The 13,483-nt window shown below is 41.4% G+C and overlaps 1 protein-coding gene across 5 annotated transcripts in view; it reads left to right on the forward strand.

Moving 5' to 3' along the window:
- Nucleotides 1–9,711, forward strand: part of LOC101160591 (5'-AMP-activated protein kinase subunit gamma-2) — a 31,916-nt gene extending 22,205 nt beyond the window's left edge. For 3 of the 5 annotated variants that reach the window (XM_011486876.3, XM_020711114.2, XM_020711115.1), the window contains 5 exons: nt 2,761–2,926; nt 4,192–4,229; nt 4,303–4,449; nt 4,545–4,638; nt 8,685–9,033. In XM_011486876.3, coding sequence (XP_011485178.1) covers nt 2,761–2,926; nt 4,192–4,229; nt 4,303–4,449; nt 4,545–4,638; nt 8,685–8,716 — 477 coding nt within the window. In that variant the 3' untranslated portion in view covers nt 8,717–9,033. Of the gene's footprint in view, nt 1–2,760; nt 2,927–4,191; nt 4,230–4,302; nt 4,450–4,544; nt 4,732–8,684 lie in introns of all 5 variants that reach the window. The other 2 variants (XR_910464.3, XM_004079263.4) reach the window with 2 other exon arrangements.
- The last annotated feature ends 3,772 nt before the right edge of the window (nt 9,712–13,483 follow it).

Genomic DNA, 13,483 nt, shown 5'->3' on the forward strand with positions numbered 1-13,483 from the left:
CTGAGGAAGGTAGACAGGAGTACAAGGAAGCGCAGCGTAGAGTGAAGAGAGAGGTGGCAAAGGCCAAACAGAAAGCTTATGATGAGCTATATGACAGGTTAGACACAAAGGAAGGAGAGAAGGACTTGTACAGGCTAGCCAGACAGAGAGACAGAGATGGGAAGGACGTGCAACAGATAAGGGTGATTAAGGACAGATATGGAAAGGTGCTAACAACCCAGGAGAGTGTACAGAAAAGATGGAAGGAGTATTTTGAGGAGCTGATGAACGTGGAAAATGACAGGGAAAGAAGGGAGGAAGATGTGGTTGTTGTGGAGCAGGAAGTAGCAGAGATTGGAAAGGATGAGGTTAGGAAGGCTCTGAAAAGGATGAAGAGCGGAAAGGCGGTTGGTCCTGATGACGTACCTGTGGAGGTATGGAAGTGCTTAGGAGAGACAGCAGTGGAATTTCTAACGAGGTTGTTCAATAGGATTTTAGAGAGTGAGAAGATGCCCGAGGAATGGAGGACAAGCGTTCTGGTTCCGATCTTTAAGAACAAGGGTGACACGCAGAACTGCAGCAACTATAGAGGAATAAAGTTGATGAGCCACACAATGAAGCTGTGGGAAAGAGTAGTGGAAGCCAGGCTTAGGAAGAAGGTGGAGATCTGTGAGCAGCAGTATGGTTTCATGCCCCGTAAGAGCACCACTGATGCCATTTTTGCTTTGAGAATGTTGATGGAAAAGTACAGAGATGGTCAGAAGGAGCTGCATTGTGTGTTCGTAGATTTAGAGAAGGCGTATGACAGGGTGCCGAGGGAGGAGCTGTGGTACTGTATGAGGTCGTCTGGAGTGGCAGAGAAGTATGTCAGAGTAGTTCAGGACATGTATGAGAGAAGTATGACGGTGGTGAGATGTGCTGTAGGTCAGACAGAGGAGTTCAAGGTGGAGGTGGGACTACACCAAGGATCAGCTTTGAGTCCTTTTTTGTTTGCTATGCTGATGGACAGGCTGACAGACGAGGTAAGACAGGAATCTCCCTGGACAATGATGTTTGCAGATGACATTGTAATTTGCAGTGAGAGTAGAGAGCAGGTGGAGGAACAGCTAGAGAGGTGGAGGTTTGCTCTGGAAAGAAGAGGCATGAAGGTCAGTCATAGTAAGACAGAATACATGTGTCTGAACGAGAGGGATCAAGGTAGAAGCGTTAGGTTACAGGGGGCTGAGGTGAAGAAGGTGCAGGAGTTTAAGTACTTGGGGTCAACAGTTCAGTGTGATGGGGAGTGTGGAAAAGAGGTGAAAAGGCGAGTGCAGGCAGGTTGGAGCGGGTGGAGGAAAGTGTCAGGAGTGTTGTGTGACAGAAGAGTGCCAGCAAGACTCAAAGGAAAGGTGTACAAGACAGTGGTGAGACCAGCTCTGCTCTATGGGTTAGAGACGGTAGCAGTGAGACAGAGACAAGAGGCTGAGATGGAGGTAGCGGAGATGAAGATGTTGAGGTTCTCCTTAGGAGTGACCAGGTTGGACAGGATAAGGAACGAGAACATCAGAGGGACGGCTCATGTTGCCTGTGTTAGGGACAAAGTCAGAGAAGCCAGACTGAGATGGTTTGGACATGTTCAGAGGAGGGATAGTGGATATATTGGTAGAAGGATGTTGGAGATGGAGCTGCCTGGCAGGAGGGCAAGAGGACGGCCAAAGAGGAGATATATGGATGTCTTAACAGAGGACATGAAGTTGGCTGGTGTTAGGGTAGAAGATGTCCATGATAGAGTGAGGTGGATTTAAATAAACCCCTTTTGTAATTTCAGCTAAACTTTATTCATGTTAATTATATTTGTAAATATTTTTTGGTTGTTGGACCGGATGGAAAAGAAAAGGAGGGATGAAGAGAGAGGGATGACAGATAAGGGGGGGGTAGAAGGGTGATTATAGTAGCGAGGGTAAGATCATGAAGCGTCAGAAAGCAACGAGTTGCTGGAGCTTTATAATCACAACTGACAGGATAAGATGCATGAACAATCTGAAATGGGCGGGGCCTGTCCACACACACACACACACACACAAACACACCTGTTTGCTCCAAAAGTGTTCGCACACAAACAAGTCTACATGGACATACTACCACTAACATTCACACACGTCTACTTATGCATTTAGACACACGTGAAACATTTCATCCAGACACGCAAACTGTTTGTGCAAAGGTGAGATAGCACCTGTGCTCCAGGGAGTGTTTATGTTCTTCTGGGGTGGATGATGGAATGTAAAAAGAGGGAGAGAACCCAGCCACCCACCACCAAGGCCCCCACCGCAGCAGCGGCAGCCGGGACCCCCCCAGCACCCGCACAGCAGCGGGCGGGCGAAAATATATTTTAAATGTGAACATTTTCAGTAGTGATAATGCTTCTCCAAAAAGGGATGACTCGAGCACACTGTGTTTGGAGCGGAAGTGACGTCTCCATAACCTTTCACCCGATGTCAATCATGTCCCAGTAACCAATGGGCACAAAGCCCCGCCCCCACATCAAATCAGGTTCATATCCAAAAGCGAAGTCAGAATTGAAATCGTAAATCAAGGACTGAAAGCAAGAAGGGAGAGAAGGGAAAAAACAAAAGTTTAAAGTAACTGCAGCTGTTACAATCGTTTTTGTTTTTTCCTTGTTTTAAATTATTCATTCAATTTTACAATCTGGTTTTTCATTCACTTATAGTTGATCCTGATGTAACTTCATAACAACGCCGTGACATCTTGTTTTTAATGTTGTTGTTTTTTTCTGTCCAGATGTATGAAATGCCAAAGCCAGCTTTCATGAAGCAGACTCTAAGTGAGCTGGGAATTGGCACGTACCACGACATCGCTTACATTCACCCAGACACCCCCATCATCAAAGCGCTTAACATCTTTGTGGAGAAGCGCGTGTCGGCCTTGCCTGTGGTGGATGACTCAGGTGAGGAACTCAAACCTGCAACCCTAATGATTAAAGACCCACTCGGATAAAAGTCTTTCTTTGTTGTATTTTTCTAATGATGAAGAAAAGTAACCATTTAATCAGATGGTTGTCAATCAGGAACAGATGAAAAAATCCAGATTGAAAATGATTGTATTTGTGACCAGTGAGGTGGTAAAATAGAAAAACGTACATTAAGTACATATCATTTCCAGTGATCTGTGTTAAAGATACATTTTCAGTTGAATTTGAGTGTTGCACGTTCACATACGGAGCGGAACTCCGGCTAAGGCTCCGGAGCGCTTCGCCTCATGTCTGACTGCAGGACTCAATTATAAAGCTGACGTGCCTTCAGAGCGCTGGCTGTAATTGTGGAGAAAAGGCGGTGAGCCGGTGAGGCGAGCATCGCCAGCAGGGGGCAGGCGTGAGCAGACAGTAGAAACAGAACAGACTGGGATGTCTTTCTTTGTTGGCCACACATTAAACTAAAGGAAAATAAGGGAGACTTTTCCAACAGATCATAGAGCTTTTTGTGGAGAAAGATTGGCGCATGGACTCAAAAAGTTAGGCCAAACATGGTTTTATATCTTTGTTTTTTTAAAATAAAATGGGCGTAAGTGGAAAAAATTTAAGTTAAACTATATTTTAGGCCCAAAAGAATTATTTTATTGATCGTTTTCACAGACATTTGATAGCACTGATTAAAGCACCAGAAATAGTTACTGAGGCTCAAAATTAAATGTGTGCTGAACACATCTGTATTATACTTTAATTTCTATACAGTATATATGAATAATTTATACACGAGAAGAGTGTTCTATCCATGTCTGTAAAAGAAATATTCTCAGTTGGACAAATATGTTCTTGCGTGTATCTTATATTCTGTTACCTTCTGTTGGATGAATGCTGAAATATTCAGTTCTTGCAATTGTCAATCTGACTCCAGAGGAGTCTGTGCCTCACCAGCCATCAGCCTCACCGCACGCCACTGTTTGTGACGTAGAAAATATGCTGCTCGGCTCCATTCTGATGCATCCACTAACAGCCAAATAGATCTGTGTACGTCTTTGTTTTCCTCGTCCATGCTGGCATCTGGCTCCAAACGGTACAGCTGGAGAACTTTGAACATTTTTGTTGCGTCGGTTAATGTCGGGAACGCTTTTAAAAGAGCTCAAAACATGATCAGAGTGGGTCTTTAAACGGCTTTACATTTCACGGCTTTCACATTTCCCCCATCAGTAAACACTTGTTTTCTTTACCTGCAGGCACAGTTGTGGACATTTACTCAAAGTTTGATGTGATTGTAAGTTTGAAGTATTTTATGAGTTTTTAACTTGTTCTTTTGTTAGTTTGTTTTAACTGTTTTTTGTTTGCAGAACTTGGCTGCAGAGAAGACCTACAATAACCTGGACATAACCGTGACGCAGGCTCTGAAGCATCGCTCCCAGTACTTTGAAGGTGTTGTGAAGTGCCATAAAATGGAAACAATGGAAGCCATTGTGGACAGAATAGTCAAGGCTGAAGTGAGACACAAAGCTGTATTGTGCATGTCCTTAGAACGGATCCACGGCCGGGTTTTATCTGCTTTCACAGCAACGTTTTCGCCTTCTTTTCCCAGGTGCATCGGCTGGTTGTGGTGGATGAACGTTCCGGTATCCAGGGCATCGTTTCTCTGTCGGACATCCTCCAGGCTCTGGTGCTCAGCCCTGCAGGTATAGATGCTCAGCATTGCTAGCCCAAACTCTCCTTCTGTCCTGGACCCTGAGCTCCTCTGTCCCTCCATCTTCCCTGTAAGTCTGTTCCAGGTAGGGATGGAAACAGTTTGACTTTTAGCTGCTGATTGGCTAAAGAGGCTTGGTGTGTGTCCCGCGTCCTGCTGGGTGTCGTTTTGTGCAGCAGCGTTGTGCGGAGATTTGCATCCATTCTGGAAATGAATCTTTAAATAAAAATGCTGCTTTTTTTTTTACTAGAATAAATGAATAAAACATAGATGAGGTTTTCAGAACACAATATCTTTTATTAAAGTATTTTGAAATAGAAAGTAGAAGGTCTGATTGTGTTAAAGTCTCTTCAGTTTGGTTGCACTGTTGCTGGTTGAGTGCATTTTTCCTCTGTGTTGTGAAACCACGGGGATCACAGCTGGAGTGGACGGAGCGATTGATTTCCTTTGAGCTGCTTTTGTCGCTGCTTTTGTTTGCTGCAGAAACGTCAATGTTTGTGTGCACAGTGGAGGAGCATGTAATCTGTTAAAACGGCCACTCCTTCAGATTTTCTTCTAGAGGAGAGTGTTTGTTTGTTTTTTGCTGGTTTTTTTGCATATAACAATTCTCGCGTTTGTGGAAAAAAAAAAATGTGATCTTTTGTTCCAGTTTGAAATATCATCTCAAACTAAGAATTAAAGCTGATGTACATTGTTCCCTCGTTTGTCGCAGGAGTTATGTTCTAAAAATAATCCCCCAAAAGTCTGTTATTTAGTCATCTTTACTGCTTTTACAATAATCCTAAAGCTGTCAAACCCCTCACTACACACGGCATACACTTTTCAAAACATTGTCACACTTTTCTCTCTTGTTTAATCTCTAAGAGTTCAAACCTTCCTAGAAAAAGAAGTCGAGTTTTAGAGAATGTAACTGATGGAGTTTTAGGGCCACCAAAAAAAAACAGTACAATTTTGAGATTTTAAGTCGTAGATCCACGAGAAAAAAACTCGTAAATTTAAGAGATTAAAGTGGAGGTGAGCATACAGAGCAGCAAACGAACGCCGCGCAGCAGCAGAGCAGACCGACTAAACTCAATGGAACAGGTGAGCTAAATGTTTATTGATAAACTTCCAAATGTCTGGAAGCTCATTTGTTTGATTTATGATTTATTAAAGTTTTAGTTATTGATGGGTGGTTTGCTGAATCTCTGCAGCCCGATGAAGCCGTCGGGATCCCTGCAGCTGTTCACTTCAGTCCTTTCTTCCTCCACCAAAGACCAGATGTCTACGTTTGTGTGACGCTTCCGTCCGAGGAGGAGCACTTTTTTGGCATTTTCAACGTTCTAAAGCTAATATAACAGACTATTTTCATTCCTCTTTATTGTTTTATGCTGAAACGGGACGCTGTATCTTCAGGAGTGGGCGTATGTAACACTGTTTACATCCGCATTGGTGTTCAGATGACAGGTTCATGACGTAAGGTGACAGATGAACTTCAGGGTGTGTGAATGAGAAGGAGAATAAAGGCTGCAGCGGTTCTCTGCACCCAAACGTGTCTCTGAGCTCCTTATCATATGAAACTCCACTTTACTGACACCGAACCCCGGAAACACTGACAATAATCTGATTTTGAGTCATCAAAAGGTTCAGAATTTCTTTTTTAAATCTATCCGGAAATAAAGCTTCACAAAAGGCTCACAAATTTCATCTTCAAGCTAGGCTCCGATAAACGGACAACTTTGGTGTATTTTTTCTCGTTAATCTATGACTTTTAATCTCGTAAGTTTATGAGAAAAAAACTTGTAAATTTATGAGATTTTCTGTCGTAAATTTACGTCTTAAAATCTCGTAATTTAACAGTTATGACTTTCTTTCTCGTAAATTTACGGCTGAAAAGTAGTAATTTAAAAAAAAAAAGTTGTTGTTTTTTTGTAAACTGGCCCTAAAACTCCGTCGTAGAAAACAAAGATCTGCTCGCGATCAAAGATCTATCTGACAATCTCAATGGATTCTGTAGAGGAGATTGATTAGCAGTGGTATCCAGCCAATCAGGATGCAGACCACAGTGCGTCATTTAAAAAAAAAAAAAAAAAAAAGCATGCAAAGTTGTACTTGAAGGAGGGGAACCACTCTGTTGGGTGATGAACAGGGGCAAGTAATGGACTCTGTCCCTGTGGCACAACTTTGTGCTTTTTTGTGGGTTTCTGTTTTGTCATGGTCAACCTTTTTTGTCAGCAAAGTCTCTGTAGACTGTTCAGACGTGGCTGCTGTCTGGTTTGTCGAGTATTTGTGAGGAATGGTGAGCCGGCAAGAGCAGAGTGCATGTGGGACTCATTTACATTTTAAACACCCACTTTGATGAGAATAATGATTTTCGCTTTAACATGATCTTGGGGCATTTTTCTGGTGCTGGAGGACAATATATAAGAGAATTATGCTCATTATGTCTTTGTTCAAATCGTTGTGAATCAGGATAAAATGCAGTTGGAAAAAGACTGTATTTGTGATGTCAAATACCAACAGTTCCGCCCACAACTCTGTCACTCTGCAAAAGCTGACGTAGAATGGAAAGTGGATCATTTACAGCCATCAATACAATTATTTGAGTGGTTTTTTTTTGCTTTTTGTGGGAATTACCAGAACGCCTGAAAAAACAAAAATGTTGAAGAGTTATTAAGTCGTTTTTACGATGTGGGCAAAAAAGCAAACCAGCCAAACATCAAACTGAATAATACATTTAAAAAATGTTCAAATAAAACAAGTAGCCACCCCGTATCAAGGATAAGCTTCATTTCTCCAAAGGTGGCTGTGAACTGCAGAAAAATCCATAACCGTCAGACTTTTCTGTGCAGAAGTGGCGGTCTGGCTCCGATGTTGAGGAGAGTAAACAGATCGGTCTGTTTGCAAAGCTTTGGCTCCAGATATTCATGAACATTTGACGTTTACTCTCATCTTTTGCATTGACTAATGATCATGTCAGTAAATCCATATTCTGTCACAACGTCATTGCCCTAAATGAGGGTTTACTTTCTTATTTTTTTACTTTCTTTCTTGCATCTGGGTGTTTGTCTAAGAGGAAGTGATAAACTTAAGTGAAGGGTTTGTTTTGTGTGGAGTTAAAAATCCCTCCGATCAGTTTGCAGCAGAGAAAACATGGCACTCAGGGATTTATTAAGTAAAGCAAAAATCAGTGTGGGATTATGTGACTTGATAGCGTCTTTATGCTTTCATTCACAAAGGCTTCGTCTGCTCAGAATGCTACAGGCACAGAAACCTTTGAAACTCCATTTTTTTTCCTTTTCTTCCTGGAATGGTACATTAAAATAAACTGAATGGTGACAGGATAAAGGTTGATTATATTTTACACTTTTATATTCTGTTAGAAATGTTTTTGGAGTTTAGGTTTGACTTTAGTAAAGGACTATTTGTGCACTTTGATCTCAGGTTTACTGTATTGACATTAAAACACTGTAAGTTATGGTCTTTTATGTAAGATCTTATCTAAATCCCAACATTGGTGATGATTCCAACCTTTAGATGCCCACTTCCTTCCTCTTTTATTTTCAAAGCGTTTCCAGTGGTTTTTGTAAATTAGGATTATGCTGTTCTTAGCCAAAATAAAAAAAAACTGTCATTTTCTTGGACATAGTTTTGCAGAGCAGCAGGAGTTGATTAGTTGATTTCTGCAACAATTGGAGCTATCCAGCCGTACAGCGTAGAGCCAGAACCCGGCTCCCACGAGGAAAAACGATGACGTACATGAATCTTTTTGTCTGCAAGCAGATGCATCAGAATGAAGCTTGTGGCCCGCCTAACGGATCTTCTATGTAACATACTACACTTTTTGTCTGCTCCTGATTCACGACGGTTTGAACAAAGAAAAACTCAGAAATGCAATTTTAAACTTCATTTTCTTTGTTTATGTTCTCTATCATCTGAAAAATGCCACAAGAACAGGTGAAAAACGGCAAAAACAGGGTTTTCATCTGTCTTAAACAAAAACCCTTCAGAGCTGAATCCATCTAATGAGTTTCTTCTCTGTCGTTTTCTCTGCCTCAGATATCAATAAGGAGGAGAACGTGACTGAATGAGGAGGCGTTCCATCGTTTTACCTAGTGGAGTCAGTGAAGTCAGAGGCTGAGCGGAGCCGTGCGGAGGTCCCGCTGACCACCAGAGGGCCGCGGAGTTGCTGGAGACCTGCACAGTCGCGTCCCGCGGACCTCTGCAGCGAGGGTCGACACTGATCAAACACGCAAACATACAATTCAAAATGCAGTCAAACAAGTTTATGCACACACGCTGACCGAGGATGGTCCGACGATGACGAGGAGGAGGAAGAGGATACAGAACCTTCAATGGCAACAGAGCGGCACCACCCCTGCAACTGTCATTAAAGACTCAATATTGATTGGTGCTCAGTCTTTATTGTTGCTCTTTCATCAATACAGCTTTAAATGAAAGTTTTCAAACAACAGCATTGATCTGAGGAGGTGCTGATGGAACATGGACGCCGGTTTTTCTTTTTTGTGATTTCAAACGGTTAAAAATCAAGGATTTCTACAGGTTCTGATGAGCAGAGCTCAGGGGAAGCAGAAGTTTTAGAAAAGATTCTTTTAACTAAGAGCAAAGGTTGCGGTTCTCACAGATTTGTTTTCCAGTCACTGACTGCACAAAGGGTTTATTTTCTTTTGTGTTAAGATATAGATTTTTTTAATAGAGGTATAATGCATTTCTACCTTTTATTTTCTGTGGTTTTCATGCTTCAATGCTGTCAAACATGCAAAGTGATGTGTCCTTCAGCTGTAGCTCCACGTTGACTCATCTCATCCTGTTGTTGCTCTCCGTAAAAAGGGTTATTTTTATGAAAGTGTGAATACGTTCAGAGAGACTGCAGTTTAAAGTTATTTTTGTAAATATGTTGTGGCAACATGTGTAGTTACGCGATACTTTCTATCAGATCAACATGTACTGTAAATGTGCAAGCATGAAAAGCTATACTTCAGCAGAATGAATGTGCATTTTGTTTTACTTTTTCTATTTTTTTTTCTGGCTGCAGAGAAATAAAGACACTGAATGTACAATGGAAGTACTGTTTTTTTAATTTTTTTTATTTCTGAAATTGACAGTTGTGGAAACATTTCAAGCTGAAAATCCACACTCTTTATAAACCAAAGTGTGAAATTCCCTTTGAGGGCAGCAGCTGGATTGTAGGTTTCTCATCCTTCTTTTGCTTCCTGAGAACTTCCAAGTCACATTTAATCAAGTTGCCTAAAGAAAAGAAATACCTATTATGCATATAATAAAAGGCAATCATTTGTGGAGTCCAGCATTGATGACAAAGACACATCCATATTGATCCGTCTGTTTTTGAAAGCATCTTGAGACCACATCTAAATCCAGCAGCAGGGTGTCATGGCCCCTCGGATCTGCTGTGGAATCCGACACCAGAAATGTATCAAGGCTCTTGAAAAGAAGAGCAATGTATTACAAATTTGGGCATAAATTGAGAAAATTTTAAATGAGGTCATATAAACACTGAAAGAATTGAAAGTCGGCTGTGACCTCCCAAAGCTCAGTTTTTCTTTGTTGTGCTGTTTGGTTTTGATTGATTTAGAGGAGCTCAAATGGAGCAGAAGTTTAAATCTTTACTGTGACAAACAGGATTCTACTAACAAAGCGCTTTGCGGGTCCTATCTGAGCTTTTAGCACTTACAGTTCATTTGATTCTTTTAGCACTGGTGCACAAACGTTTACTCGAGCTTTCTACAAAGTCTGTGAAATTGTTAGGTCAACCCTTGTGCTATCTTAGATGACCCGATCCTTACATTGACGTGTTCTCCCTACCATGACAAAGGTGGATAAAAGTGGAAAGATTTCATGTAATCCATGGACACCAGTGAAGATCACAAATCATTGAAGAAAAAAGGTTCAGCGCACTGTCTGGTGGGTCTAGATGACCCAACTCCCAATGTTAAAGTGCTTAGGATTATAGCACAAGGGATAAACAAATACTTCCATCACAGTTACTGCAGTCTAATCTGATCAAATTTACAGACAAAACTAGCTTTTATAAAATGATGCCAACTTTATTTTTCAAACTTAAAATTACCTTTGTGCTATCCTAGGGACTTTAACATTGGGAGTTGGGTGAAGAGAAAACAATCCTGTTAAAAATATAAAAGCTGAAATCAGGCTTTTCCTTGCAAACAGTGAGACTACTCATGTGAAACCGATGGAGTTTTTAAATCTGCAGCAGGTTGGAAAGAGTGAAGCTGGAAATCTCATAAATCAATGTGTTTAGATTACTGAGGCACCAACAGCAGCTGATTTGATGCAAGAAATTAGTTAATCTGGCTTTTATAACTCCTAAAAACAAAAAAGTAAAAACGCTGTAGGAGTGAATCAATTTTAAATGATATTTAAATGTACTTCAGAAGGGAATTAGATTTTTAAAAACAAATTTATAATGTCTTGCTTGTGGAAAGTTCCTCTTTTAAATTTGTTTTTCAAATTTATTTATCACATGATTTAGGAATGAACAGAATAAAAATGCCGGCTTCCATCTCTGGGTTATTTTATACTTTGGTATTAAATTAAGCAAAATGATTTGTATTTCCAAATTTACCAAAGCACTTTGCTGCACTCCCAGCCTTTCACAATAAAATACAATGAAATCTGAGAGCTTGGCGTTTAAAACATCTGTTGAGAAAAAAAGTTTAAATATGCAAAAAGTAATGCTTTTAAAAATGTTATTCAGTTGCCAAAGAGGAGAATTCAAAATGAGGAAATCTTGTTAACCTCAGCTTTGCTGCCTGTCGGGAGCACTCCACTGTTTTCTGGAAAAAGAAGTTTACATATGCATGAAGGTGTTTTTTCTTTTTACAATTTAATTCAGGGTTTTACTGCATTTGCAAAATGTAAAAGTGGAGACGCTCTGACCTGAGAGCTGAAGGAAAACCTCCTGTCACAAAAACTCCAGGATTTCTCAGAGATGTCTTAAATACTCTCCTCTCCAATAACTAGATTGTTACACAGCATCTGTCTTAAGTTCTTAAGTTCAAACAGTCAGATCAGTTCTGTTTTTCCTGCTTTCAGAAGCTGTCGCATCCACACTCTCCTCCTGTTCTCCATCATAACACGAGCTTTAGATCTCACCCATGGAGAGAGTGCTTTGCAAAACACAGACGTGCCTGGCTGTAAGCTGCTGAGCTCTGAGCCCTGAAGCCTTTTATCTCCTCCTGGCATTCTGCCCTGAGGATATTTGAGAGCAGGGATGGACAACTGCATCCACTGGAGGAGTCAGCTTGGAGAATCTTCTTCAGGCTGAAGGAAATCTGAGCTGATTCATCTTTTTTATTTATTTTTTGCGTTTTGAAGTCCGTGAAATCAGATGATGGATTATTTGGAAGATAATAATTTCCTGCCTTTTTTGTTGCTGTAGTTGCACATATTGAGAATAGTGTAGTGTGTGCTTTGGAGCCACAAGGGGACACTGTTAGACACAATTTAAGAGCCTCCCCTCCTCACTGAATATCTTCATTCAGTAGAGGGATTAATAATTTCTGAGATGTGCAATTTATAACCCCTTTTGTGGGAAATGGATAGATTTGAGCAGGAAGTTTTTAAGGAAGTAAAGTTGGTTTAAAATGCGGGGTGTGCAGATCTGATGGACTTCCTAATGAAGGGTAAAACCGGACCAGGCCTCCTCCTGGTAATCTGCTTTGATCTCTCAATCTCCCTTGTGATCTCCAGCGCTGGGAAAGCCTCTTCTACACCTTGTATCCCCAAAAGTAAAGGAGGGAAAGAAAGCCCCCCCCCCCCCATCACTGCCCATCTTCCTGACTTCACACCCACACTGGACTCTCTTTTGAAAGTGCAGGACTTGATTTAAAATTCCTCTTCAGAGCATGTCACGCATTTTATATGCACGGTGAGCGGGGAGATATGGGGGAGGGATTGGGGGTGGGAGGTGGGGGCCTTCAGTCCAAATGAACTTCCCCTCACTGTTGGCCTCCTCGGGGATGTAGCTGCACACCACAAGCCCGCTCCTCACTCCTCAATTTCTTGCACCCACTCAGCTCCTCCAACATTAGTTTTACTGCATCATGCCTTGTGCAAATTCCACGGAGCAGCGAGAGGGCTGCAGCCTTTGAAGACTAGTGTGATCAGAGAAAAAGGCAGGGGGTGTACAAAACCTGGCCGCAGGGCATTTGGGGTTTTTTTTTTTTCTTTGCACTTGTGTTTAGCAGCGAGGCTGACAAGTGCGGCGTTTGGGGACAGGCTTTGAAGTCTGGTGGGGCGCGGCTCGTGCCTGTGCACCACCATCCTTCACGAGAAGACTGTCACTTTGACACACAATCAGGCTCACACAAGTGTGATGGATAACATATAATCAAAGGAACACAGTTGATCCCCTCCTCATCACCTAAACATCTGCTATTCTCTTTCAGCCTCGCTCTCAAGGAGGAAAAACACAACAGAAAGAGCACACAGCATCAACTTGTATCTGATTAGCTCAAGAAGTCTGGTTTATTAGGAACAAATATGATCCTGCTAGCTTATTGGCAGTAAACAACATAACACAGTACACTTTTTTAAGTGCTACGGGGTTTGCGATTATGGACATAAAAACAGTAGGCTACAGCAACAAGAGTGCTACATTCACATATGCACAGAGAATATATCAAAATTACAGTATATTGCTGTTAAGCTGTTCCTATTCCTGCCTCTGCTTTTTCACACACATCACTACACTCCAAGAGCTGTTTTCTTATAAGAATTGTGTTTATAGTGAGGATTGAGACGAGTCTGACAGCTTTTTACAAAGACCAAAGTGAATGTGATATAGTAGGACAACA

Source organism: Oryzias latipes, chromosome 17 (assembly GCF_002234675.1).
Source record: "Oryzias latipes chromosome 17, ASM223467v1".
NCBI classification, from domain to species: domain Eukaryota; kingdom Metazoa; phylum Chordata; class Actinopteri; order Beloniformes; family Adrianichthyidae; genus Oryzias; species Oryzias latipes.